The sequence below is a fragment of the Molossus molossus genome, unplaced genomic scaffold, assembly GCF_014108415.1.
Source record: "Molossus molossus isolate mMolMol1 unplaced genomic scaffold, mMolMol1.p scaffold_m16_p_33, whole genome shotgun sequence".
Lineage (NCBI taxonomy): Eukaryota > Metazoa > Chordata > Mammalia > Chiroptera > Molossidae > Molossus > Molossus molossus.
Window position 1 is genome coordinate 584,491 of NW_023425370.1, and position 27,515 is coordinate 612,005.

The 27,515-nt window shown below is 53.5% G+C and overlaps 2 protein-coding genes and 1 long non-coding RNA gene across 5 annotated transcripts; 1 reads left to right on the plus strand and 2 right to left on the minus strand.

Moving 5' to 3' along the window:
• Nucleotides 1–2,942: 2,942 nt before the first annotated feature.
• Nucleotides 2,943–8,049, minus strand: LOC118643344. Its single transcript, XR_004961980.1, has 3 exons — nucleotides 7,594–8,049; nucleotides 5,264–5,372; nucleotides 2,943–4,500 (listed from the first exon to the last, which is right to left on the minus strand). It is a non-coding gene; the product is annotated as an uncharacterized LOC118643344 (long non-coding RNA).
• Nucleotides 8,050–13,186: 5,137 nt separating this feature from the next.
• GRINA (glutamate ionotropic receptor NMDA type subunit associated protein 1) lies at nucleotides 13,187–16,418 on the minus strand. The gene is made up of 7 exons (XM_036281367.1): nucleotides 16,292–16,418; nucleotides 14,948–15,338; nucleotides 14,751–14,863; nucleotides 14,484–14,684; nucleotides 14,222–14,350; nucleotides 13,964–14,107; nucleotides 13,187–13,888 (listed from the first exon to the last, which is right to left on the minus strand). The coding sequence occupies exons 2-7, from the start codon at nucleotides 15,312–15,314 to the stop codon at nucleotides 13,739–13,741; spliced, it is 1,104 nt and encodes a 367-aa protein (XP_036137260.1). The 5' UTR covers nucleotides 15,315–15,338; nucleotides 16,292–16,418; the 3' UTR covers nucleotides 13,187–13,738.
• PARP10 (poly(ADP-ribose) polymerase family member 10) lies at nucleotides 15,548–27,499 on the plus strand. 3 transcript variants are annotated; one of them, XM_036281363.1, is made up of 13 exons: nucleotides 15,548–15,662; nucleotides 15,769–15,894; nucleotides 19,101–19,174; nucleotides 19,311–19,492; nucleotides 19,566–19,820; nucleotides 19,893–20,129; nucleotides 20,211–20,836; nucleotides 20,938–21,159; nucleotides 21,283–21,379; nucleotides 21,586–22,221; nucleotides 22,325–22,458; nucleotides 26,276–26,450; nucleotides 26,526–27,499. In XM_036281363.1, exons 4-13 carry the CDS (start codon nucleotides 19,318–19,320, stop codon nucleotides 26,870–26,872), a joined length of 2,904 nt encoding a protein of 967 aa, XP_036137256.1. In that variant the 5' UTR covers nucleotides 15,548–15,662; nucleotides 15,769–15,894; nucleotides 19,101–19,174; nucleotides 19,311–19,317; the 3' UTR covers nucleotides 26,873–27,499. The 3 variants fall into 3 exon arrangements, with proteins under 3 accessions (XP_036137256.1, XP_036137257.1, XP_036137258.1); XM_036281364.1 differs by lacking the exon at nucleotides 19,311–19,492; XM_036281365.1 differs by lacking the exons at nucleotides 19,101–19,174; nucleotides 19,311–19,492.
• Nucleotides 27,500–27,515: the final 16 nt, after the last annotated feature.

Below are 27,515 nucleotides of genomic sequence, written 5' to 3' on the forward strand. Positions count from 1 at the left end.
CATGCCTGGGACTATAATCCTGGCTGAGTCACTCTGGCCCTGGGAACCAGTGCCTAGATCTCTTCATGGAGCAGGTCTCTGTTCCCTCTCTCTCTTTTTAAAAAAAATATGTTTATATTGATTTTTTTAGAGAGAGAGATAGAAATATTGATGTGAGAGAAACATCAATTGGCTGCCTCCTGCACACCCCCTACTGGGGATTGAGCCGGAGACCCAGGCATGTGCTCTGACCAGGAATTGAACCTGGACCTCTCAGTCCATGGGACAGCGGTCAATCAACTGAGCCACTCAGGCCAGGCCACACCCTCTCTCTTTATAGAACATCTCTGCTGGGCTTTCCTCCAGCTGGTGAAAATCCCTTTTTTTTAAATCCTCATCCGAGGATGCTTTTCCATTTCTCTTCAGATAGAGTGGAAGGGAGAGAGAGAGAGAGTAGGAGAGAGAGTGGGAGAGAGAGGGAGAGAGAGAGAGACAGAGACAGAGAGAGAGAGAGAGAGAGAGAGAGAGAAACATCGATGTCAGAGACAGGGCCAGGGACCAAACTGAAACTGAGGTATGTACCCTTGACCGGAATTGAACCCGAGACTCTTTTATCCACAGGCCAACACTCCAACCCCTGAGCCAAACTGGCCAGGGAGGCTTCCCATTTTATTTAGCCTGCTCAGTTTTCTTCTCCCATCCAGTCTTGCCCTGCTGTTGGTCTCTCCTTGGGTTGATGCTGTCTTTACCATCTGTGATGATTCGATTTTATGTGTCAGTTTGGCTAGGCTGTGGTGCCCAGGTGTTTGTGTGAGGTATTTTGTAGATGTTATTAACATTGACAATCATTTGACTTTATTTTATTTATTTATTTTTAATTATTTTTATTAATTTGTTTTTGTTACAGATGTTTCTCCTTTTCCCCCCATTGACACCCTCCTCCCCATCCCCATCCCCAGCTTTGTTGTCTGTCCACTAGTTATGCATACATGCATATAAGTTCTGTGGTTTATCTCTTCCCCCCCAACACCCCCTCTTCTGAGGTTTGTCAGTTTGTACCCTACCTCTGTCTCTGGGTCAGTTTTGTTCATCAGTTTGTTTAGTTCATTATATTCCACAAATAAGTGAGATCATGTGATATTTGTCTTTCTCTGCTTGGCTTGTTTCGCTTAGCATAATACTCTCCAGGTCCCTCCATGTTGTCTCAAAGGATAAGAGATCTTTCTTTCTTACAGCTGCATAGTAATTTTTTAAATTGATTTTCAGATAGAGAGGAAGGGAGAGAGAGAGACAGAAACATCCATGAGAGAGAACATCGATTGGCCACCTCCTGCATGCCCCCCACTGGGGATTGAGCCCACAACCTGGGCATGTGCCCTGACCGGGAATTAAACCAGCGACCTCTTGGTGCATGGGTCTGTGCTCTACCACTGAGCCACATCAGCCAAGCAACAATCATTTGGCCTTAAAGGAGATGACTCTCAATCAGTGGGTGGGCTTCATCCAATCACTTGAAGGCCTTAAATGCAGAACACAGATTTTCCAGGGAAGAAGGAATTTTTTCTCATCATTGTCCTAGAAATTCCGTCTGAGTTTCCAGCCTGCTGGCCTGCTATACAGATTTCAGACTTGCCAGCCCCTCAATTGTACGAACCCTTTCCTTAAAAATGATCCTTTAATAGATAAGAACTCTGGCCCGGCTGGAGTTTCCACCAATATTTCTATCTCTCTCTCCCTCTCCCTTCCTCTCTCTAAAAATCAATAAATAAAAAAATAGAAAAGATAAGAACTTTAACTGATACATCATCTCTATTTCCCTTTGTACCATGCTTCTTTCCTCCAAAAAAATATTTTGAGTACAAACTGTGTGTCTGGCATTGTGTTAGGAGTTGGGGGTTCAGCACTTGTTATAATCTGGCATGATCCCTGCCTTACAGCTATGAATCAAGTAATCACATGCAAATGTCAGATGGCCAAAGTGATGAGTGCTGCTCCTGTTGTTGATAGAGGACATCATGGGTGGGTCAGACCCAGTCAGCTCCAGGTAGCCTTCCCTGAGGAAGTGCCGAATGAGATGCTATGGAGGGCTCTCCTGTGTTGGAATAGCTTCCCAGCAGAGGGCACTGCCCTATGGCCTCACTGAAGGAACTGAAAGGGGCTGGCATGGGATGGGGCAGAGGAGGGGACAGGACATATGTGCTGAGGAAGGACACAGGACCCATGCTGTGATAAAGTCTTATGGTCACAGGGCTGACATTGATCTTCATCCTAAGGACCTTGGGAAGCCCTCAAAAAGCTTAATGGAGGAGGTATGGGAATAAATTGAAGGGAAAAGAGCCACTGCAGCCTTGGCCGGTTTTGCTCAGTGGTTAGAGTGTCAGCCTGCAGACCAAAGAGTCCTGAGTTCATTTCCCACTAAGGGCATGTACCCCAGTTGCAGTTTGTCCCCAGCCCCGATTGGGGTCATGTGGATGGCAACCACTCTGATGTGTCTCTCTCGCATTGATGTTTCTTTCTCTCCCTCCCTCTCTCCCTCCCACTCTATCTGAAGATAAAATGCAAAAATGTCCTCAGGTGAGGATTAAAAAAAAAAACCAGTGCAGTCATCTGACCAAGCTACGAGGGCAGCTCTAATGCTCTGATGCTGGTGGTGGAGAGAAGTGGACAGAGTTGACAAAAGTTTAGTGGGTACCAGTGGACTGGTCTTGGGCATGGGTTAGAATAAGGATGGCCTTGTAGTTTCTGCTATGGGTGTTGGAGCTGCCTGGTCATCAGTCACCCTGTGTCTACCTCCAGCCTCTCTATAGACCTGCAACACTCAGTAGAGACCCCCAGGGTTTCCCAGGACTCTGAGCTGCAGCACCTGGGCCTTTCTTTGTATTTACTTTCTCCAGGCTCATTTGCTCTCTCTACTCGTATTTCCTCTTCATTGCAATTTTACCTTTTTTTTTTTGGTCATTATATTCATGTATACACGTGTTCTTTGGTATCCAAATTTATCAGGTTTGAGTTTGGGATAGAGTAGCAGTTTAGAGAGCAAAAGATTCATCCAAAAATTTATCAATGTTAATTTGGATCACATGTTTGGAGGTGAGGACATGGGGAGTGAGGGCTACTGGGCCATGCTTCACCATCCTCTGTCTAGATCTTCTGTCTGAGGTCTGGGACAGTGTCACTTTGGAATGGCCCTCAGTTCCTGACTGCCAGAAGGTCACACCTGCAGGAGTGACAGGAACCTCCTGGCATCCACTCAGGATTTGTGCTCCTCATAGACTCCTTAGGAATTTGCTGCAAGCAAATCTTCAGTGTTTTCCTACTTGTTTATGCTGAGTCAGATCATCCCTCTGGTTGTGGGTCACTGACTTTGCACAATTCCTCTGCATTCAGATTAGCCTCATTATGTTCAGCTCAGTGTGCCCGCTTGGTGAGTGAGGACTTTGGGGATCTTTGCTTCCATCTTGGCTTGGGATTCTTTGTGGTTTAACAAGCTTCTTTGTAAAACCATCTTCTCAAGGCATAAAGTTGCTGAAGAACAGGGACCTTTATCCTGAAGCTCTCTGTCCATACCCACTTCTACCTTTCATCCAGGCAGATAGTATGAAAACCCATCCTACAGGTGAGGGCACTGAGACATAGTCAAGTTCCTGGGCTCTCCCCCAGATACCCCCGATCAGTCCATTCTTCCTATATTTTCCTAGCTGTCAAGGATGGGGCTTGCTGCAGGTAGCCTAGTCTCTGGCCTGCTCTTTCTACCTCCAGCTTCACCTCTTCTGCTAGAGCCTTTCTCTGCACACCCACTGGGGTCGGAAAGACCCCTTGCCCCCATTGGATCTAGGCTGTGGTCAGAAGACTGTGGTGATGTTCCAGGAGGCCAGAGCCTGGTATAGCCTCTGGCACATAGTAGGTGCTCAATGAATATATGAATGCATATTTATTCAACGTTTTTTCTTTTTCCCACCATGAAACTGGAGATGTGTTGGCTAGCAGTAGAAACAGGCCAGGTGCTAATTGGTCTTCTGAATGTTTGCAATGAGTCCGTGGATTTCTGAATGAGCCAGTTGTCCCCTCAGTGAGTCTGGAGGACTGTGGGAAGGTAGATGGCTTCAGGGAGAGCAAGGACATCTGTTGGTCTACCTGGGGTCCTGCTGGCTAGATCTGTAAAGAGGGGCCTCAGAGGAAAGATTCTCTAGGTCTTGGCCAGAGACAGAGTCTCTGGAACTGTAACCTTGGTCATCAATACCATGGGTCATTCAATTACCCATCATGAAAAGCTCAGGAACTACAGGCCAGGGCAGAGACCAGGAGGGCTCTTTCATGTTCTGGAGGCTTGGCAATTTCTGCATGTTGTCAATTCCTCTCTGTTTTTTGCGAAGTGTTACTTGGAGTGTAGCAAAGAAGGGGAGAGCTGGGAAAATGGCATGCTGGGAGAGCCATGAAGAACAGAGTGGTCAGCCCTGGCCAATTTGGCTCAGCGGTTGGAGTGTCAGCCTGCAGACTAGAGAGTCCAGGGTTTGGTTCCCACTAGGGGCAGCGTATGGAAAAAAAAAGAACAGAGTGGTCAGCCTCAAGGGAGGGGAGCGGGATGGGCACATGGGCTGCTAGAGACATGTGGTTGGGGTTCCTGACCCTCAGACTCCAAGGCCCCAGCTCAGACCTATGTTGCCCCCAACCATGACCCTCAGTTGATTCCTACTCCTTCTCCAGACCTCAGCTCCTGAGCTGCCCCTCAGGGCCTCCTTCAGCAGCATCAGAGTAGTTGCACTGCCTGCTCTGGCTTTGTTGTGTGGCCCAGGGCAGGCCACTGTTTCTTTACCTGTCGAATGGGGTAGCAATGCTCCTTCCTCCACTTCGAAGGCTGAGAGAGCTAGTGCATGCAGAGCAACAAGGGCAGTGTCTAGCACAGAGAAAGAGCTAAATGCATTTTCTGGTCAGTCCATAGATTTTGAAAGCCTGTCAGGCATGACTACAGGTTCTGGAGGACAGCAGGGGAAAAGCAGGGAACCTCTGCTCTCTCTGGTTCCATTTACATGGCCAGGAGCTGCCCAGTGCAGGTCAGGCTCCCAGCCCTGTTCCCTCCCAGAGGCATTCACAAAGTCTCAGGGGGAAACAAGGGCATAGAAACTGAGTGGTGCTTTGGCCCAGCTGGTGTGGCTCAGTGGACTGAGCATCACTCCATGGACTGAGAGATTGGGGCGGGGGGGCGGGGAGGGGAGGGACTGGAATCGGACAAGCCTGAGCGAAGGTTCCCACTCAGTCAGTTACAACCAGGTGATCCCCTGCACACCTCAGTTTCCTCCTCTTCAGCATGGGGTGGTGAAGCTGTCTCATGGCGACTGTAAAGACTGCATTTAGTTATTTGCTCCAAAGCAGGCATTGAGCACCATCTCCTACCCCTGCAGGGAACACAGCAAAGGCCTTGCAGCTGACATTCTGGTGGGAGGACTGTAGTGGTAATTCATGCCATGAGGAGGAATAGAGCAGGAGGAGGGCAGAGCAAGAAAGGGTAATGCTCTTTAGTATAGAGCGTCAGAGGGCCATCCTGACAAGGTGATGCTTGGAGGAAACTTGAAAAAAGGGAGAGAATAAGGAATGAGGGTATTTGTGGGCAAAGGCTTCTAAACAGGAGGGGCAGACATTGCAAAGGCCCTGGGGCACATGAGCAGGCTTGGTGCATTTTTTTAAGACCATTAAGGATACCAGTGAAATGGTGGGGAATGAGTCATAGACAGAGAGGGGGCAACTGAGTCAGAAAGGTGGGATGGAATTTGTAGGCTAAGGGCTTTGGATTTTACACTCAGTGAGATGGAAAGGTTTGAGGGTTTGGAGTAGAGGAAGAAGCTACTTTTATCTGAAGATCTGTCCTGGTTGTTAAAAACCAGTTCATATGATTGTATGATCTGTGAGATCCTGGCCGCAGGATAGTCTCTGTTATGTCCCTTGACTCCACTACCAGCACTCTGGAGCCTTGTGGTGTGAATCCTGTGGAGCAAGTGCATGGACCCTGCCTGACCCTGCCACTTCTCTTGCTCCCTCTACGTCCAGGTTAAGTACCACCCTCCCTGCTTGCCCCTTTCATCTCTTGTACCTCCACTCCCCTTTGTGGATGCTGGCCTGTTCCTCATATATCTCCTGTGAGCAGTGCTGTGGCCACCCACCCCCAGTCCATGACTTCCCCCTGCTCTGGGACACCTGGGCCTGCCCTGCTACCTCTGTGCCAGACCTTTGTGGGCCCTGCAACTGAGGACAGACGGGTTCTAGGAAGACTTCATCATAACTAATTCCTTCTGCAATGACCCAATATCCAAATAAGGTCATATTATGAGGTTCTGGGGGTTAGGAACTCAACATATAAATTTGGGGAACACAATTAAAATGATAACACTGAGATCATAAGATAAACTGGGGGATTTTTGAGGTCAGGGTGACATTTTTGTGTCAGTTTGGTAGATTGTGGGTTGATGTCATTGGATTTGGAAATGCTTCAGCATTGTCTTTAGACTTTGCTTCTCTATTATTTTCTCTTCTTCTGTGGGCTCCACTGCGTTCCTTTTTTTTATCCTTATGTTCTTACTGATTTTTTTTTTTTTATCCTCACCCGAGGACATTTTTCCATTTTTTGTTCAGGTAGAGTGGGAGGGAGAGAGAGGAACAGAGAGAGAGAGAGAAACATCGATGTGAAAGGAACACATCGAGTGGCTGCCACCCGCACAACCGACCAGGGCCGGGGACAAACTGCAACCAAGGTACGCGCCCTTAGCGGGAACCGAACCCGGGTCTCTCAGGACCGCAGGCCGACGCTCTAACCGCTGAGCCAAACCGGCCAGGGCATGTTCTTATTGATTTTTAAAGAGGAAGGGAGAGAAACATCCATCGGTTGCCTCCTGCCTGTGCCCCAACTGGGGATTAAACCCACAACCTAGGTACATGCCCTGACTGGGAATCAAACCTGCAACCTTCTAGTTGGGATGACACTCTAACCAACTGAGCCATTCAGGGCTCCACTGTGTGCATTTTTTACCTTTCCCTCACTCTCTTATATTTTTTTCTTCATCTATTTTTTATTCTTTGTGAGTTAGAGTATTTTTTGTTGTCCTTTCAGTTTACTAATCCTTTTCTCTGACTTGTCTCATCTACTCATAAGACCATCTGTTGAATTTTTAGTTTCAGTAAGTTGTATTTTTTCATTCAGAATGCTCAGTTTGATTTCTTCTATGGAATCCAATTCTCTGGGGAAATTCTCCATTTCCCCCTGTACTTTCCTTAACATATTAAGCATGTTTACTTTATTTTTTTATTCCTGACCCAAGGATATTTTTCTACTTGTCATCAGATAGAGTGGGAGGGAGGGAGAGACAGACAGAAAACCATCCTTGTGATAGAGCCACATCGACTGGTTGCCTCTCGCAGGACCCAACCAGAGCCGGGACGCACCACAACCAAAGTAAGTGCCCTTGACCAGAATCGAATCCGCAGCTCATTGGTCCATGGGTCATTGCTCTAACTGCTGAGCCAAACAAGCCAGGGCTAGCACGTTTACTTTAAAGTCCTTTAAAACAAAATAAAAAATAGAGTTTTCCCTATCCTCTGTTGGACAGATATCATGAGGCTGATTACCTTCAACCATCAGGGGCCTAGCTGATCAGGTCTGGGTGTTGGTGTTGGTGAGGCTCTGTCCTTCAGGCTGCTGGTGGAACTTCCACTGCTGGGTCTTGAATGCCAGGTCTTGATTCCTCAGTGCAATCTCCATACCCCACAGCTGCAACTCTTCCCTTACAGCTGAAGGGGGGAGGGGGGATCTCTCATCACATTTATTTCTTGCATGTCTGCTTGGCTATGTATATTTAAAAGTGTAAAAATATTTTATCTAGCAATTTTATGTGTTGAGAGTAAGAGTCAGGGTCCCAGGTCAGTTTAGCCCATCTTGACAGAAGTCCTCTGAAGGAGATGAAGCACGGGAGTGGCATCACCTCTTTATCTGCAATGCCCAGGATGGGTTGGGATCCACTGCAGAGATGATAGTGGCCTTGCCTTGGGAGAAGGGCACAGGCGTGAGAAGCATTTAGAAAGTAGAATCTGAAATGCCCAGGGTCATGATAGCAATTAGGGTAAAAGGAGGATTTTGAACCTAGTACTAGAGTCCTCCGAGAACCAGGAACCTGATAGGTAACAGGGAAAACCAGTCTGGAGCAGAATGGAGAGCAGAAGGCCTGGCTTTAAGGGAGGAAGCTGTTGCAAAAGAGCCTAAAGGTTTAGAAGTTGCGGTGGCAAAGAAGGTGATATGGATAATGTAATGAAATGAGGGCCCAGGGGGAAAAGAGTCACTCTTCAGTAGTGAGAGTGGGAGCTGAGAAGTTGGAGGGTGTGTGGGGGGTGGGGGGTGTTGCATTTGGGGCATTCTGAAAAGTCTGAAATGCCCGACAAGCCTGAGATAAAAAGAAGACATTCAGGAAACACAATGCTGTTGGTAGCAGAACAGCCAAGCCATCCTGCTGCCTAGGACCCAATGGGGAAGGGGCTTGCCCTGAGTGCTACCCCAGCCTAGGTCTCCCTGCACAATCACTGTGTGCAAGACTTTCTGCTTTTCCTCAAAGCAGGCTCTTCCCTGGAAGATTCCAGTGATTCATCACTGCCTGCAAAACAGAGTTCAGACTCCTGACCTTTCCACACATGGCTGTCCACACCTGACCCAACAACCCACACTCTCCCCTGAATCCTCTTTCTTCCACCTGGTTCCCCTAAATGTGCCACCGTAATTCTCCTGGGCTTTTTGTTTTGCTGCCACATTCCTGAAACGCCTCCCACCTATGCTGATGTTGAGCCAAAGTCCACAAGTCTGCAGCATTCTCTGTCCCTGTTCCTGGGAGAGTTAGTGCTTGTTCAGCTCATGCCACTCACTCCATGGTTGACACCTATGGTGTGCCTGGCCCTGGGCTAGGTGCTGGCCTGCGTGCTAAAATGCACAGGTCAGCCTTGGCTGGTGTGGCTCAGTTGGTTGGAGCATTGTCCCCTACACCGAAAGGTTTCAGGTTCAGTCCCTGGTCAGGGCATGTGCAGGAGGCAACCGGTTGGTTTCTCTCTCACATTGACGTTTCTCTTTCTCTCTTCCTCTCCCTTCTTCCCTCTCTAAAATACGTTTTTTTTTATCCTCACCCGAGGACATTTTTCCATATTTTCTTCAGATGGAGTGAGAGGGAGAGAGAGAGAGACATCGATGTGAAAGGGACGCATCGAGTGGTCGCCACCCGCACAACCCAACCAGGGCCGGGAACAAACTGCAACTGAGGTACATGCCCTTAGCGGGAACTGAACCCAGGTCTCTGAACCGCAGGCCGATGCTCTGCTGAGCCAAACCGGCCAGGGCACTTTTTTCTTTTTTTAAAAAATATATTTTTATTGAATTTTTAGAGAGAGAGGAAGAGAAACATCGATTTGAGAGAGAAACATCAATCAGCTGCCTCCTGCACGCCCCCTACTGGGGATTGAGTCCAAAAGCCGGGCATGTGCCATGACCAGGAATTGAACTGGGACCTCTCAGTCCCTGGGATGATGCTCAATCCACTGAGCCATACTGACCAGGCTAAAATAAAAATTTTAAAAGAGCATATCCTCGCCCTGGCCTGTTTGGCTCAGCAGTAGAGCTTTGGCCCATGGACCAAAGAGTTGTGGGTTTGATTCCGGTCAAGGGCACGTACCTCAGTTACAGTTTATCCCCAGCCCTGGTTGGGGTCATGCAGGAGGCAGCCAGTCCATGTGTCCCTCTCACGTCGAAGTTTCTCTCTCCCTTTCTCTCTCACTCTCCCTCCCACTCGATCTGAAGATAAATAGAAAAATATTCTCAGGTGAGGATTTTAAAAAAAAGCATATCCTCAGTTGAGGATTAAAACACACAGTTTACAGTCCCTGTTCTGAAGGCACTTCCAGTTCGGATTCAGTGGTAGCCCTGGGCAGGTGCCACAGGACACCTGTGCTGGGTGTTACAAGAGCCAGGGTCCTGGGCTGCCTCTTACTGTGGTACTGATGACAGTGCTGCTTTGCAGGGTAGGGAGTGTGATGGGGACATAGATCATTTCTGTTGTTACTGAAAACGAGAATGAATTTAATGATTATGTCTGTAAATAAACATTTTTGATTGAAGAATAAATTAGCCTTCTTTGGCCTTGGGAATAGCTAGCTGTTTCAGTGCCCTCCAACAGAAGCCCCCTCCCACTGCCTCCCCCCCCCCCCCCCCCGTGCTGCCTGTGGTTGAACAGGTTTGGGCTACTACAGATCAGAAGCTGCCCCCTTTCCCTCCCTGGGTGGGTCACAGCAGACAGCAAACCACAGCCCACTGACAAAACACCCTGCCAGCCTTGCCCTGGACCCAGCCTGATCCCAGCCACAGGGAACTGTGGGGAGTCAGGAAGGGGGTGCTAGAAAGGCCTTAGTAGGATTTGGCTTGTTTGGGTGAACTGGGGAGGACTTAAGGAAGCAGGGCTTTGCCCTAGACTGGATGCTGTCAGGAAGGGAAATCATTCTCTGACTGAAAACCTCAACATTATCTTTGGAAGGAGGATAGACCAGAGGCAGGCTGAAGCTGTCTACTGAAAAGAGGCTGCAACACTCAGATTAGGTAGGGCAGGGCACTTTTGGTCTCATTGGCTTGGACAGGGCTCATGTTTTTTGCATTCAGACATGATTACAGAGTGGTCTTCTTGTCTCGATGAGTCACAGAGAAGCTTTGTCTGACACTGCTGTTGTGTGAAATTGTTTAGATTCTGAACAGGAGAATACCAAGGCCTATATCTGAGAGTGCCAAGCCAGCTCCTGGTGACACCAGGGCCTAGCTGATAGGACCAAGCTAGCTCCCAGATGTTGGAGGCTGCTTCCTTCTTCACTTGAAGAATCTATATGATTGACCTGACAGCCATTGCTGTGGCTCCATTCAGCTTTGTGAATCAGTGTGAGCATCTTCTGCACACTCCCCCACCCACTCAGATCAGAAGCTGCCCCTTTCCCCTCCCTGGGTGGGTCACAGCAGACAGCAGACCATAGCCCAGCAACACCCTGCCAGCCTTGCCCCGGACCCAGCCTGATCCCTTTTAGGCACTGCATGCTGCCTCCTGATGCCCCATCCCTCCCTCCAGTACCTCTCCTAGCTCTTCTTTGGCATACTTCAGCAGCTTCTTCCTCTCTGCTTTCTTCACCTGCTCATAACCCCTCACCATTGCCTGGATGCTGTTACTGGACTCGTTTGCCTAAATACAAACCAAATTGTGGCTCCTGCCAGAGTTCCCTTCACCCACAGGACAGGTCCAAGCCCTTACCTGTGTGTGGTTCTGGCCTTCCCTCCTGCAGTAGGGGTCTCCTAGTCCTTGCCCTGCCCCTGACCTAGCTGTCCCCAGGGAATCTCCCTCATGGGTTAGATAAGCCCAGGAGTGTGTCCTCCTTGAACTTGAGAAAACACTGTCCTTGCACAGTTGGCTCATACCTGAGCTCCTCCTTCCTCCTTCTGCCTTGACTGCTGTTCTCTTTAGCTATGTGAATGCTGTTTCCTCCTCAGTGTGAAATCCTGCTGGGTCTGTGAGCTAACACTGAGCAGAGTCCTGTGTACTTATAACTCTGGTGGGCAGGACACCTCAATGAGGAACTGCTCTTGCTCAAGGAGACAGCTGCAAGAAGTGGGGGGAGGCTGTGTTGCCTGTGCGCAGCATGTGAACAAAGCAGAGAAATTAAGGGTAGCTGGACAACTGCTGTAAACCACGAGGTAGATGCCAGGAAGGGCCCAGGTGGCTGAGAAGGCAGTGTGCATTCCAGACAGGGGAAGTGTGGCCTGTAGTGGCTCAGGCTGTTACAAGGTCAGGCCTGGGGGTTGAGGGTGAGGGGAGAGCAGGAGGCCAGCTGGAGCAGCCAGGGGGCATATGGCAGGAACTGTATTCCAGGCAAGGAATCTGGACTTCATCCCACCTGCAACCATCAGAGGGTTTTAAGTAGGCAGGTGGTGTGATCAGTGTTTTGGAAATACACTTGGTGGCCAGGCAGAGGGTCGGTGGAGCTGAACTGACAGGTGAGCAGCAGCAGGCCTTGGGATGCAGACAAGGAGACAGGAGTTGAAGCAGGATGAACAAGGGGAGAGAGAACAGCCCTGTCCTGGCCTGGGTGCCTGGGCTGCATACTATTGAAGGAGATAACGCAGGAGCAACAGGTTAGAGGAGGATGGACTGGGCTTTGGGCCTCAGCTGAGGTGCCTGTAAACATTGAGGTGGGGGTGCTGGCTCAGTGTGTTGGGGTGCTTGGTGCCAGTTAAAGAAGGAGTTTGATGGGTTCCCAGGGAGAAGGTGGAGGAGCCCCAGGAGGGTTCTCAAGCCATGCTGGATGGAGGGTCCTGCCAAAGAAGGCCACAGTAAGGAGTGTCCAATGAGGTTAGGAGCTCAGGAAGGCTCAGGGCAGGGAAGTCCTTAGAGCTGGGCCCAGGGCAGCGGAGGGACCCTCTTTGGGGGAGCCAGAGTGAAGGATATGGACTAACTGACATCTGAACATATATCCTAGTGTCAGGGTGTGAGTTCCAGAATTGTAGCAGCCAAGAGCCACAGGGGAGGACATATAGAATGAGCTGGAGCTGAGGGTCCTTGAATGGAAGGGGCCTGAAGAGGCCAACGGAAGGTGCCAGAGGCAGGCGGAGAGGCCAACTGGCCAAGTCCAGTCTTTGTCCAGCTCCCCGCCAGGGGCTCTAGTCTGCATTTCTCTTGGGGAGGGTGGAGAGGTGTGGAGGGCCTTTGTCGAAGCCAGGGCTGGGCTCCCTGGGGGCCCTGCAGAGACAGCGTCTGAGCATGACAGGCCTGCCCAGGGTAGGTCAGTGACCTAGGCCACTGCCCCTCGAGCAAGATGGTAAGGGTCTCACATCATGCTGTACAGTTGCCAGGAGTGGCAGACACAGCCAGGCCACTTACCATCATGTCACCCAGGCACCTTGCTTAACCTCCAGGAGCCTTGGGGTCCCTGTCCATCAGCTGGGAATCCTGGCTCATACCTTAGGACATGGCTGGGAAGATTGCAAGAAAGGAGGCAGAAGCATGGATAGAGAAGGATTAGCTATTTCCATTAACCCTTGCTGCATGCTAACCCCACCATCAATGCCTGGTCCTGCCCCCTTTCATCACCCTGGGGAGGCCCAGAGTCCCTCCCCACCTCATGAAGAAGTGGCACTGAGAAGAGTAACAAGAAGAGCACAGAGAGCAGAGGGTCCCATTTATTGGAATTTTAAAGACAGCAGAATGAGAGGAAGGCATCCTTCTCCCCCAAAATATTCCATCCTCTCTGCCCTCAGAGCTTAGCACAGGGACGAGACCCTCACCCCTCAGGTTCCCCAGAGGGCAGCACTCCTGGATGGGGGTGGGGAGGAGGAGAGGATACTTTATGCCAGGCGGGGAGCTGGAACAGGAGAGGAGACGTGCACCCTCACCTCTTGGCTCAATCCTTCTCCCCTGGGACCTGGTGTTATCCCCTAGGGCGGGCTGGCAGAAAGGGCTCATGCAACAGTGAGTAGGCAGGAGGTGGCAAAGAAACCCAACTCCGTTGCCCTTTGGTGGGGCAGGAGGGCTAGAAGGGGCCATGCTGGCCACAGCGGGTCCAAACAGAATTATCTGGAGCGTACACACAGGAAAGTTAGAGAGGGGCTTCTTCGGTCTCAGGCTGTGTCCAGGGAGAGAGAGGGGAGGTCCAGATGGCATTGCTACGCCAGCCACGCCACCTGCGTGGGGCCCCGCACGTGCCAGGGCTCAGGCTACTCCTTGGCGCGGCCGATGATGGTGAGGATATACAGGAAGATGTTGATGATGTCTGTGTACAGGTTAAGTGCCGCGAACACGTACTCCTCCGGGCTCAGCGACAGCTGCTTGTTCCCCAGCAGCAACTGGGTATCCACTGCCAGGAACTGGGGTGACAGCATGCAGTGCTGAGGTACCTGCCCACCCCACCCTGTGCCTGCCCCGGGTGGCCCCTCACTCACGCAGGTGAAGAGCAGCGCGCCAAGTGAGGCATACACGATCTCCAGGATGCGGTTGCGGATGAAAATGCAGAGAACAGCGAAGACGATCAGCACCACCATGCTCACCAGGAGCACGCCCATGCATGATGTGAAGTCATAGCGGGTCTGTAGGTACAGGGGACAGCAGGTCCTGGGTGCCCACCCTGCAAGGGTCCGGGCCAGCAGCCCCACCTGGGAGCCCTCACATGCATGGAGAAGGAGACCACCAGGACCCCTCACCTGCATGGAGAAGATGACCACTGTGAAGCAGACAGTTGTGGTGATGCCTACAGCCATGATAACTGCCTCAGTGTTGTAGAAGCTGGCGATCATGCCCACCATGTAGGACAGGCTGACAGTCAGGATTGACTGTGGGGAAACGAGACCTTAGGTACGGGGGCTGCTCCAGTCACAAACTCCCAACCCGGGGCAGTGCAAACAGTGGGAGTGTGGAGTGGGAAGGCTGGGCCCTGGGGGTCAGGGGCTCAGGTTTTGAAGTTACCAGTGCAATGAGGTTCCAGGGGTGCTTTCGTCGGAATTCTCCGCAGCAGCTAAGGGCAATGAGGGAGATGAAGAAGACAGCATAGGAAACATAGTAGGTCCAGACATTCTGCCGGACGAAGCCCTTCACCTCCTTGACGAATGTGAACACAGCCACAGTGGACAGAGTCACGGACAGCTGCAGGGTCAGCACCAGGAACACCTGAGAAAGGAGCTGTTCAGAGCCTGCCCAGTGCCACTGCTCCCCCAAACCTAGCTCCAGGCCCACCTTCCGGATGAAAGCCTGGCGGATACTCTTGTCATCCCAGTTGGTGGCAGGGAAGTCCTGGTTGTCATAGTAGGATGGGGGTCCCTCTTCATGATAGTTCCCATGCTGAGGTGCTGGGGAGCAGGACAGGCTGGATCAGTGCCACTTGTGGACGCCTGGAGCCCCCACCCTCCCTGAGCCCCTGCCCCACTACTTACAGTCAGGGTCCTGGCCTGGGAAGGCCTGTGGTTGTCCATAAGGGTTGGGTGGAAAGGGGCTCTGTGAATATGGCCCCTGAGGGTAGATCCCTTGGGGGTAAGGGCCTTGTGGGTAGCCCGCTTGGGGGTAGGGGCCTTGTGGGTAGCCCGCTTGGGGGTAGGGGTCCTGAGGGTAACCCCCTTGAGGGTAGGAACTGGGGGTGCCCTGGGGATACCCTGGCTGGCTATAAGGGGAAGGCTGGAATGGGGGTTGTGGGTAAGGAGCCCCTGGGTAGGGAGGTATGGAGGGCTGGGGCACCCCAGGATATCCAGGGTTGGGGGGAGGATAGTTGTCCCCAGACACCAAGAAACTCTTCTCATGAGGCATGGCCTCCAGTTCTGTGGTCTCCCCCTAGAGGAGAGAAAGAGAACAGTCAGCCCTGGGGTGACTTGTCCCCACCTACTGCTGGGAATCTAGACGCAAGGAGGAATTCATGACCTTTGCCTCTGGGCAGCAGGGAAGCCCCAAGCAGAGGAGCAGCTGAGTCCAGGAGGGTAGGGTGGGGACTGGGTGGGGGACTGGGTGGGTGGCTGGGCCTGGGGCTTCTTGCCTAGGGGCCGCTCTAGGCCAACCCCAAAGGTGGAGGAGACTACTGTCAGTTTGTTTCTTAAAAGCAAGTGGAAGGGCCTTCCCACTGATGCTGTGGTCTCCCGGGTCAGAGCCGGCCTGGTCGAGGTGAGAGCGCGGCCGGGAGATGTGGGGTGTGCCCGGACCCTCCCCTTCGCATCCCTCCTCTTAAGCAGCTTTAAGGGGCCAGAGCCGGCGTCTATTTCTATCCCAGGAAATCCTCAGGCCATCTGTGAGCAACGCGAGCCCTGAACCCTCTCGGAAAGCAGAGCCCGTCCGTCCCTCGCTCCAGAGTAGGGGCAGCAGGCCTGGATCAGCTGCCGGGGTGCCTGCCAGTGGGGTACGCTAGGAACAGAGGGGTGCGGGGGTGTGTGGGGGATGGAAGCAACCAGAGGGCGTGCTGGGAAACAAAGCGAGCGTGGGGGGAGAAGCAGATGGGGGCGGCGGCTACGGAACCTGCTCCGAGTGAGGGGTGGGCTTTCCTGCCTGGTCGGGGGCACTCGGGCCGCGGGTCTCACCGCCACTGCAGCGCGTCGCCCCCTCTCCCGCACCAGGCCATGGACCCTCGACCGCCCCCCCCCCCGCCCCGGCCCCAAGCGAGCGTCGCGTTCCAGCCAGACCGACCGACTGACCCACGGCGGCGCTGCTCGGCTGCGCAGGGTCCGCGCGGGGGCGGAGGCGACCGGCCCAGCGGCTCAGCGAGTAAACTGGTTGCTGGGCTTGGGCCGGATACTCACCACTTGCGGGGCGTCTCAGGACGGTGCGTACGATGTCGGCTGCGCGGCCGCGCGGTTGATGGCCGCTGCGCCCGCACCCGAACCGTACCCGCACCCGCTCCGCAGCCGTCTTGGCTGGGCCTGCGCCTGCGGCTCGGAAGACGCAGCGGGGCCTTGTGACGTGACGGGGCGGGGCCGAGCGTGGGGCGGGGCCACCGATGCGACTGTGCTGCTCTTGGGTGGACTTGACCCGCTGCGGCCCTGCCCAGGCCGGAGCCAGAGTCTCACACTGTCCCCGGAGAAGTGGGTTTGGGCCATGGGGACTGAGGACCCCCGGAGGCTGAAGTCTGCCTGGCCAGCTTGGTTCAGGGAGTTGAGAAATTTATTCCTAAACCCGGGATTACTGAGGTTGCCAAGCACTCTCCATCCTTTCTTGGCTTTAAAACACCACTTCCCACCCTGGCTGGTTTGGCTCAGCGGTTGGAACCTGGCATGCAGACTAAAGAGTCGAGGGTTCGATTCTGGTCAAGGGCATGTACCTCGGTTGCGGTTCAGGTCGGGGCTACCGGGATGTTTCTCTCTCTCACCCTCCCTCCCTCCTACTCTGTCTGAGATAAATAGAATGTCTTCTGGTGAGGACTAAGTAAATAAATAAAACACCACTTTCCCTTTTCATCCAAGGCTATCCCAAATCAAGAGACCTAATTATTTAATCATTCCATTATCTATACCAGTCATTGAAAGCAAATTATTCCAGGCTCCATAGGAGACCTTTCATTCTCACTGTCTTCATCACACCTTCACAACTACAAGGCTGCAATCCTTAGCCCTGTTTCACTACTAAGGGATTGAGGCTTAGAGATGCACCAGGACTGGAGGCTTCATTTCCCCCAGCTCCAATGGTCCTCCTGAGGAGGTGCTGACTGCCACAGTCAGGGACACCCCTGCTGCAGTGCCTCTCCACCTGGGCCTAGGGACTTTACTGTGCAATACTGGCTCTTGCATGGTTAGCTTCTCCCAGGTTCTGCAGTTGTTCAGAAAAGGTTCTGTCCTGTGCCCCTGGTGTGCTGGTTCAATGGTTAACAATTGTATCTAGGAAGGGGAAGCACTGATTTGCACCTTTTGCATATGACTGTGGTGTAAATACTCCCATCATGACTGATTCAAGCTACCACCAGTTGAACAACTGGGTCATAAAAATTCAACAATCTGGTCATGATAGGGGCTGCTCCAGTGCACTGCTGCCTGGGCAACACCTCTGCAGCAGGGAGCAGCATAATAGGTAAATTATACAGTGGGTTAGAAGGTATTGAGTTCTCAGAGGAGAGAAATATAAAGCAGGCAAGGGATACTTTCATGCTTTGTGGAACTAAAAGCTCATAACATTTGAGAAAATAAAAAATGAAAAATATGAAGTTGAGATCAGGGCCTTGGAAGTGGCCTGTATAGATCCTTAAAGATTTTTAGCATCAAGTTAAATCTGCTACTGAGTGGGGTAAGGTGGCCAGGTGGCTCTGTGAGAAAAGCCAATGCAAGGACACTGAGGTGGGATCAGTCTACTGCACTGGAGGGAGAGGTGGGAGCTGACTGAGCATGGGGAGTACAGGGGGATGGGGCTACAGAGGGGATTGGGGCTTGATCAGGCTGGGCCTGGCAGGCTCTGCAAAGGACTTTGGCTTTTATTGTGAGTGACTGGCTTTTACCATAACCCAAGCTGTAGCAGCTGTTGGTGCCACTTTACAAGGAGGGGCAGTGGAGGTGGGTAGGAGTGGCAAAGGGAGATTAGTTAGAATGTTAGTGTAGTGATCCAAGTGAGAGATGATGGAGACTCAGACCAGGGTGGGGGCAGCCAAGGTGTCAGGTGCACAGCTGGGTGCACAGGCTGGGCAGGTCCTCAGTCCCCTTGAGGAGCAGAGGAGGTGGAGGCTGATGGGTAAATGGGAGGTGGGAGGTAGATCACAGTTGTGAACACACCTCTTCTAGAGGTTGGAAGCAAATGGAGCATGGGCAGCAGGGGCAGGGCTCTGTGGCAAAAGGGAATTGGATTCTGAAGGTGAGGCCTGGGTGTGAGCACTACCCTGGGCCCTGTCTCTGCCTCTGTTTCCCCTTCTGTGATGAGGGTTCACTGCAGCAAGGCATGGTGCCTGCACCTTATGGGGTTAGGTATGATGACAGTGATGACGATGATGTAAGAAGGAAAGATTGGGCAGGTGCACAGACCAGAGAGAGAGCCAGGGAAGAGAGTGGAGGAGGCAGAGGAAGGCTGTGCTGGGAAGCACTTATAGGTAAAAATTGGGAGCTGCTCACCCTTAATACTCACTAAGTGTGAGGCCCGGTCACCCACTAGATGTGAAGGGTGAGGAGCAGGTTTGGGACAGTAGCTGGGGAGAGTTGAAAACCAGCATGAGCCAGGGGCATGCCTGGAGACCCAAGCTGCTCATGCTGGCAGGGAGGGGAACACAGAGGCTTGAGGTCCCTGAGTAGGGGCCAGTGACTCAAGCACCCTGGTGGATTTAGTAGGGAGGGTAATTGGCTATTTTTAGGTTCACAGAGAGAGGCCAGTGGGAATGGAGGACAGCCAGGGTCACTCCCCCTATCCTGCCAGTTAGTGGGCTGGGATGGGACAATGGGGCTGGTGAGCTGGACTAAGTGGTCATGTCCAGCCAACACCTTCTGGTCACTGGGGGCTCCTTTTGGACTGAGAAGGTGGGGTGGGGTGGAAGGCTCTGCTGTAGTGCCTGACAGTAGGAAGCAGCCACCCAGCCTGGCGCTCCAGGCCCCTCCCTTCCTCTTTCCCTCAGACAGTTTCACTTTTGTTTTCCGGACATAGGCCTTCTGCCTGTAGAGCAGGCTCAGGAGTCCTGGCTGAAGGTGTGTTCTGGGGCGGCCCAGGCAGCAGGCAGTGTAAGTGTAGGGTTTAGGTCGCCCATGAAGAAAGGGGTGCCAGGGAGAGCAATGGGAGGAAGGGGGGCTAGCAGGGGTTGGGAAGGGTGGGGTTGGACTGTGAGATAGCTACCCTACCTGCTGGTCCCTGTCCCAGGGTTGTGATGGCAGAGGCAGAGGAGGTGGGGGCAGCAGTGGAGCTCAGAGGGCTGCCCCCCAACGTCTCAGATGAACTTCTCATACTCTACTTCGAGAACCACAGACGCTCTGGGGGGGGACCTGTGCTGAGCTGGCAGAGACTTGGCCACGGAGGCATACTCACTTTTCGGGAGACTGCAGGTGAGGGAGCTGATGGAAAGAGCAGCCTGGGCACAGCAGGCCACCAGTCCTGACTCCCCACCTCTGCCCACAGATGCAGCAAGGGTCTTGGCCCAGAAGGAGCATGAGCTGCACGGTGCTCAGCTAAGACTGCAGCCAGCCCCACCACGTGCTCCTGCACGCCTGCTGCTCCAAGGACTGCCCCCTGACACTGCACCCCAGCGCCTGGAACAGTACGTCCAGGATCTGCTTCAGGCCATGGGGCACCTGGAGCAGCCCTGCCTTGCCCTGGCCAGTCCTCGACCAGACCGGGCCCTGGTCCAGCTGCCTAAGCCACTTTCTGAGGCAGGTAAGAGTGGGATAGGGGCAGGTGTACCCGTTAGGGGGTAACGCACTGAGCCAAATTGTGCTTTCTCCACAGAATTCCGTGTGCTGGAGGAGCAGGCTCAGACCCTGGGCCTGGAGGGAGCCAAGGTATCCCTGGCACCAGTGCCCCAGGCCCGAGCAGTGCGTGTGGTGGGGGTCACCACTCCTGTGGACCCTCTGCTGCTGGAGCTGTACCTGGAGAATGAGCGCCGCAGTGGTGGGGGCCCCCTGGTGGGCCTGCGCAGCCTACCAGGGCACCTAGGGACTGTGGTCTCCTTCCAGCAGTGGCAGGGTGAGTGGGGCTGGACAGACCTGGCCCACCCCTTTCATCCCCCACACCTTTGACAGGCCTCCTGTTCTCCCTTTCCCCAAGTGGCTGAAAGGGTACTACAGCAAAACCACCGGCTGCAGGACTCAGAGCTGAGCTTGGTCCCCCATTACGACGTTCTGGAGCCTGAGGAGCTTGCTGTGGACACCAGTGGAGAGGACCACTCAGCCAAGTCGGGGCTTGGGGCCACTGAGCATGCTCTTCTGGAGGCTGGAGAGCCAGTGAGGGCACTGAAAGGTGCAGAGACTGTGATCTTGGGCTGTGAGGAGGCACCCAACCAGTCACAAACCTCTCTAAGGACAGATCCCATAGGGTCTCTGGGTCAGGCCAGGCCAGTCAGCTCAGAGCCTGCGGGGTCTTTGGGACAGGAGGAGCTAGGGAGCCTGGGCCTCCTGGGGTCTTCAGGGCAGGCAGAACTGGTAAACTCGAGGCCTGTAGGATCTCCAGGCCCACTGGACTCAGTGGAGAATGCCATGGGGACTCTGGAGCAGGTGGAGTCAGGGAGCCTGGGGCCTGTGGTGTCACCAGATCAGGAGGGGCTAGTGGAGAAGGTGCTATTGATGGAGCCAGGAGCCATGCGCTTCATACAGCTCTATCACGAGGATCTTCTTGCTGGCTTCGGAGATATTGCCCTCTTCCCACTTGAAGGATCAGATATGACTGGCTTTCGGGTAAGTGACCTTTGAAGATTTCTCATCTTTGGCTCCCTCTCCCACTGGGAGTTCTTGGTACCTTTCTATAAGCTGCCCCCTCACTTCTGATGGTTCTGCAGCTCTGTGGAGCCCTGGGCCCATGCCAGGCAGCTGAGGAGTTCCTACAAAGTCTGCTAGGCAGCATTAGCTGTCATGTGCTGAGCCTGAAGCACCCAGGCAGTGCCAGGTTCCTGTTGGGCTCAGAGGGGCAGCACCTTCTTCAGGAGCTGGAGGCTCAGTTCCAGTGTGTCTTTGGGACGGAGCGTCTGGCCAGGGACACCCTGGACACAAACCCTGCAGAGGTAGAGTTGGAGCCCGCCCCGTCCCTCCCCTTTCTCACACCTCAGCCATTTACCTACTCCACCCCTGTTCAGAGGCCTGGGAGGGGTGTGGGCCCAGTGGACCTGAACGTTCTCTCCTGACAGGTGGACCCCACTGAGGCCCTCCAGGCCCTCCCTGGCCAGTCCCAGACTCTGTGGCCCCCAGACAGTTCAGGCAGTGACCAGGAGAACCTGAGCCTGGGTAGGAACGGTTCCTTGGGGACACCCAGCACATCCTGTGGCCTTTTTTAATCTCACCCTCTACCCCGCCCTGCTCCCCCATCTGTCATGTGACCCCATACTCCCTAAACCATCTTCACCTATTTCCTGACACATCCTATCCTTCAGCCCCACCCTGGCTGAACCCCTGAGCTGAACCCCTCACCCAGTGCCTATTCCTGTCCCCAGAGGAGGTCCGAGAGCTGCTGGCCACCCTGGAGGGCCTGAATGGGGAGGACTGGCTGCCCCTGGAGCTGGGGGAGGAAGAACCTGAGGAGCAGCCAGAGGAGGAGCCTGTACCCAGGGCTGGGGAGGAGCCCATGACCCCCAGCACTGGGGTACCTGGGCAGCTGGAGGAGGAAGCTGCACTGCAGTTGGCTCTCCACCGGTCGCTGGAGCCGCAAGGCCTAGTGGCTGAGCAGGAGGAGGCTGCTGCACTGCAGCAAGCACTGGCCCTCTCCCTGCTGGAGCCGACCCCACTGGAGGAGGAAGAGCTCCTGGGTCGGGGGACTGATGGCCAGGCACAGCTGGTAGTACATGCGGCCTTTGAGCAGGACATGGATGAGCTGGACCGGGCACTAGGGGCTGCCTTGGAGGTACACCTGCGGGAGGAGAGAGTAGGGCTTCGGGGTCACATGCTGCCCACAGAACTGCGTGCCCGCCTGGAGCAGTGCCATGGTGTGAGTGTTGCCCTTCACAATGACTGTACTGTCCTCCGTGGCTTTGGGGTCCAGCCCACCCGGGCGGCCCGCCACTTAGCAGCACTGCTGGCTGGACCTCAGGATCAGAGTTTGACTTTTCCCTTGGAGGCTTCGAGCCCCATCAGTGAGTCTACACCTGGGACTGGGAGGAGGTGGGGTGGGCTAGCTCTCAGGGACCCACCCATGCCTCCAGCATGGCCTGGGTCCTCTTTTTCCCCATGTGTCAGTGCCACAGCAGAGCCTGAAAGGGCCCTTGGGCAGGCTGGAGCGTCTGGCTGAGAACAGCTCAGAGTTCCAGGCAGTGGTGCAGGCCTTCTACAACACCCTGGACACTGTCCACAGCAGGATCCGCATTGTCCGGGTGAGTCTAGGTTTGGTCCTGTCAGCCTCAAGGCCTCATGGGCTCATGGCACCATCTTTGCCTTGCAGAGCCTGTGGACTGTCGTTCTTGCCTGTCAGGGTCAGTTGGCTAGGAGCTGTGCATTGTGGGGCAGGCTGGAAGCTGTTGGGGGAGGGAAGAGCATCAGGCTTCCCAGCACTGTTCCCTGAGCCGAGGGCATTCACAAAGTCTGGGTTGGGGAGAAAGGGCATAGAGATTGAGGGGTCCCAGGACCCAACTGGCTTGAGCGGGTCCCTGCATTGCTAATTACACCAGGGTGTGGCCCTTTCCACTGCATTTTTCTCATTTGGAGGACGAGGTGGTCATGCCATCTTGTGGCTATTGTGAGGATTGCTCATTCCACAGATAATGTGCTTGTGTTGTTCTTGGGGGCTCTTCTGCCTCTCATGGTTCTGCTCCAGCAAGAAGAGGGCTGGCTGCAGGGCCATAGCCTCCTCCTGTTGTTTTACTTGCTAAATGTGGGAACTCTGAGCATGGGTGTGCTTCACAGAAGGCTGGGACCAACTAGTGGGAGGGACAGCGAAACCCCAGGAGCGCAGGGAGAAGAGGCTGAGGAGGGACTAGGGAAGGGGAGTGTTGCAGGGTAGCGAAGTCCAGGATATCTGCATGGCCAGAAGGAACAGTTGAGGAGGAGGCTCTGCCAGGCTGGTCAGCTGACAGTGAGTGCGGAGGCAGGACTGGAGCTGAAGCTGGGCTGGGGGATGCAGAGTGAAGGGGAGGTGAGGACAGGAATCAGTCTGAAAATGAGCTCATTATGGAAGGAAGGAAGGGGATGAGAGTAGCTGGAACAGAGCAGGGTTGAGTTCTCATGCATGACAGGGAGGGCTCACAGAAGGCAAGAAGGAAGGGACAAGAGAGCTGGGTTCTTTGTGCCAGTAATGCCAAGTGGGTGGACACAGCAGCCGTAGTTACCTGGAACTGGTCAGAAAGGCAGAACCTCTGGCTTTCCCCAGACCTGGCCCTGTCAATCACCACCATCCACCATTACCCACCACCACTGGTTTCCTGGAGATGATCACTAAACTTTGGACCAAGTACATTTCCTCCACTTCTGGACCTAGCAACTGTCCCTTCTGTGTTTTGGGAGAAGAGGGACACACTGCAGTCACATCCTTGACTTCCTAGCAGGTTTTGTCAGTTATGTGCACTTCAGTCTTCCAGGCAGCACCTGTGTGACTCTAGAGGGTACACCTGAGTCTCTTTATTTCCCCACTTAACTTTGGAAACTATTTCCTGTCTTCCTGGGTGGAAGGTGAGGGGGATGGCCTCCCTTCCCCCTCTCTTTTCTCCATCTTCCATCTCACAATGCATTTACATCATCTTTACTCTGTCATCAAGGATGACAAATGGACATCATCTTCTATTCTGTAACCATCAAAAGTTCCCCCCTTCAGCAATAGGTTGATGGATATATAATGATAATGAAGGAATATTAATTACCATTGAACCACAGAGCACATGGAGAAATGAAGTTCTAGTGATTGAAACTGGGTTTTGTGAAGGAGGATATTCTAGGTTCAAGGCCTGATAGCTCTTTTTTCCCTCACTTTCTCCATTTTTTTCTGTGCTGTGCTTGGCTGCTGGGTTGCTCTCCTGGTCACCCTCTTGCATAGATCTTTTTTCTGTTCAGTAGAAGTATCTCCTTGAGTGAGTAGTAACCATCCTGAACTTTTAAATTTAGTTTGACTTTTACAATTAGAGGTAATTTGCAACTATAATTTTATTATTATTATTATTTTTTTTAATCCTCACCCGAGGACATTTTTCCATTTTTTGTTCATGTAGAGTGGGAGGGAGAGAGAGGAACAGAGAGAGAGAGAGAAACATCGATGCGAAAGGAACACATCGAGTGGCTGCCACCCGCACAACCCACCAGGGCCGGGGACAAACTGCAACCGAGGTACGCGCCCTTAGCGGGAACCGAACCCGGGTCTCTCAGGACCGCAGGCCGACGCTCTAACCGCTGAGCCAAACCGGCCAGGGCAATTTGCAACTATAATTTAATATTGATGTCAATTATTCTTTTTCAGACAAAAGTTGCATGTGTTTCTTTTAGACATTTCTGTTAACTTAAATTAGCACAGCTGGTTGGTTCTTGCCTGTCTTAATGTATCCTGATTTCGTCCTCATCAATAATAGCTTGGCTGGATATAGTGTTCAGGGTCAAAATATGTCTTCCTCCAGATCTTTGAAAGATGGTCCTTTTCTTTTATCTTAAAAAATTTTGCTCTTGGAAAGTTAAAAAAAAAAAAAAATCTCTCTCTCTCTATGGTTTCTTAGCACCCAGCATTGGCAGTGAGAAGCCCAGTGTGCGAATGTGAGACTTTCCCATTTGTATGTTGACATTGGTGTGTGTGTGTGGCTTTAATAGTCTTTCACTTTGAAGGTTGGCATTTTCCGGCAGGTAGGTGCCAGGGATGTGTCCTTCCCCACTGCCCTTGTCATCTCATGGGTCCTTTCCACATGGGGACATTGCCTTTAGCTCAAGGAAATTGCCTTGCATTAGTATCTCACTTGCTCCTGTCACCCTCTGTCCTCTTCTTGTGGAGTTCCTGTTGCACAGACCTCAGTCCTCCTCCGCCTGTCTTTTCAGTTTCCATTTCTTTTCTTTGCTCTGTATTCTGAGTCACTCCTTAAATCTATCTCCATGATCTTATTATTTGGCCTACCTGCTAGATTTAGTTCAGCAATCTCATTCTTTAAAATTTTTTAAAATTTGCCCTGGCCGGTTTGGCTCAGCGGTTAGAGCGTTGGCCTGTGGTCCCGAGAGACCCGGGTTCGGTTCCCGCTAAGGGCATGTACCTCAGTTGCAGTTTGTCCCCAGCTCTGGTCAGTCGTGCGGGTGGCAGCCACTCGATGTGTCCCTTCACGTCGATGTTTCTCTCTCTCTCTGTTCTTCTCTCCCCCTCCTACTCTACCTGAACAAAAAATGGAAAAATGTCCTCTGGTGAGAATAAAAAAAAAAAAAAATTAAATTTATTTTTCAATTAATCATCAATTCCATTCCTAATGTAAGAACTCGCTAATTTTCACATTAGCGAGTCTTGTTTTATGGATGTAATATTCTTTTTCTTTTTTTATCATCCTCATCCGAGGACATTTTTCCATTTTTTGTTCAGGTAGAGGGGAGGGAGAGAGAGAGAGAGAGAGAGAGAGAGAAACATCGACGTGAAAGGGACACATCGAGTGGTTGCCACCCGCACGACCAACCAGGGCCGGGGACAAACTGCAACCAAGGTACACGCCCCTAGCGGGAACCGAACCCGGGTCTATTAGGACCGCAGGCCGACGCTCTAACCGCTGAGCCAAACTGGCCAGGGCGGATGTAATATTCTTTTGCATCCCCTTGCAGAGACTATATTTCCTTAGTAACTTTGTGTGGGTCCCTGAAGCTCATCCATAGCTGTTTGATTGGTCACCTGGTCTTCCCAGCACCGAGAGGTCCATGGGTATCTCTTGGTATTGGAGTGAAGTCCTGCGGGCAGGGTGGGCACCTAGCTCAGCTCTTGTCTGCAGAGGCTTGTCTGTGGGTGCCAAGATCTGGTGAGTGATTGAGTTTGCCCACCTCCAGGCCTCCCTGGAAGAAGCCCTCCAGTGCCACTTGGGGTCCTATCCAGGTGGCTAATGTCCACTGCTCCACAGAGCACTACTGGGGCCGTGTAGTCTCCCTGGACCCTGCCCTTCTCCAACACAGGGCTCTTGATTTCCAGGCTCAGCTCTGTCCCCTTGGCCCAGACGATAGGGATTGTCTCCAAATAACCCTGTGACCGCCTGGCAGGTGGAACGCGTGTTGCACCCGCTGCTGCAGCAGCAGTACGAGCTGCACCGAGAGCGCCTGGAGCAGCGCTGTGAACGGCGCCCAGTGGAGCACGTCCTGTACCATGGCACGTCGGCGCCCGCTGTCCCAGACATCTGCGCGTATGGCTTCAACCGCAGCTTCTGCGGCCGCAATGGTGAGGCCTGGGTCCTGCTTGGGCGTGGGCTCTGCTGCCCAGTGGGGCCCTGACCCCAGCCCATCTTGCCTGCAGGCACGCTCTACGGGCAGGGCGTGTACTTCGCCAAGCACGCCTCCCTGTCGGTGCAAGACCGCTATTCGCCCCCCAATACCGATGGCCACAAAGCAGTGTTCGTGGCACGAGTGCTGACCGGTGACTACGGGAAGGGCCACCGCCAGCTGCGGGCACCCCCTCTGCGGGGCCCGGGCCACGTGCTTTTGCGTTACGACAGTGCCGTGGACTGCCTCCGCCAGCCCAGTATCTTCGTCATCTTTCACGACACCCAGGCGCTGCCCACCCACCTCATCACATGCGAGCACATACCCCGGCCTCCCCCTGGGGACCCCTCTGAGCCCTTGGGCCTCTCCCCGGCCACCTAACCCGAGAGGTCCCTCTCGGCCCTGTCTCTGGCGCCCTGTCTCTAGCCTCCGCTCCCCAGGCTCCAGCTCCACACACCCTTACAGGTCTCTCCCCTGCCTGAGCGGCCCTGTGAACTCCCCTGCCTCCTGTTGCGGTGTGGGGACAGGCGGTGCAACGAGGAGGGCTGGGGCCCGGTGCCCTCAGTGGCCAGCCCAACCACCAGGGGTCAGCAGAGCCCAGGAGGAGGGCTGATGGCCCAACACCAGCTGCCTAGGCCAGACCTTCCCCAAGCGCGACTCTGTCATTTGAATAAACGTGGAACAAGGCAGAGGGACCTGCTGGAGCTTGGCGTCTGCTCTCTGTTGAAAAGCGGGAGGGACCTCCGCGTGGCTAAGGGCAGAGCCCGCTGCTCCTTTGGGGCGGTTCTGGGCAGAGAGCCGAGACCCGACCCCGCTCGCACCCGAGCGACCCCACGTCGCCTTAGTGTCACGCACGCACGCACCCCCAACAACGTCTCCTTGCCGACCGTCCCACTCTGTGCGCGGGTAGGTGTTGGTTCCTGACGGTAGGAGTGTGCGCGGTGGGGGCACTGCCCAGGCGGAGCCGCACTCGTGTTCCAGTCCCGCCGCCTCCGTAAGCTCCCAGCCCCGCACGCACGCGGGC

Excerpts from the sequence above, each read along its gene's own strand:
- GRINA (XM_036281367.1), bottom strand. The coding sequence starts at position 15,314 with ATGCCTCATGAGAAGAGTTTCTTGGTGTCTGGGGACAACTATCCTCCC. Across the intron at positions 14,864-14,947 it reads CCCAGGCCAGGACCCTGACT|CACCTCAGCATGGGAACTAT; the intron begins GTAAGTAGTGGG and ends CCTGCTCCCCAG. Across the intron at positions 14,685-14,750 it reads GCCAGGCTTTCATCCGGAAG|GTGTTCCTGGTGCTGACCCT; the intron begins GTGGGCCTGGAG and ends CTCCTTTCTCAG.
- PARP10 (XM_036281363.1), top strand. The coding sequence starts at position 19,318 with ATGGCAGAGGCAGAGGAGGTGGGGGCAGCAGTGGAGCTCAGAGGGCTG. Across the intron at positions 19,821-19,892 it reads TAAGCCACTTTCTGAGGCAG|AATTCCGTGTGCTGGAGGAG; the intron begins GTAAGAGTGGGA and ends CTTTCTCCACAG. Across the intron at positions 22,459-26,275 it reads GCAGGATCCGCATTGTCCGG|GTGGAACGCGTGTTGCACCC; the intron begins GTGAGTCTAGGT and ends ACCGCCTGGCAG.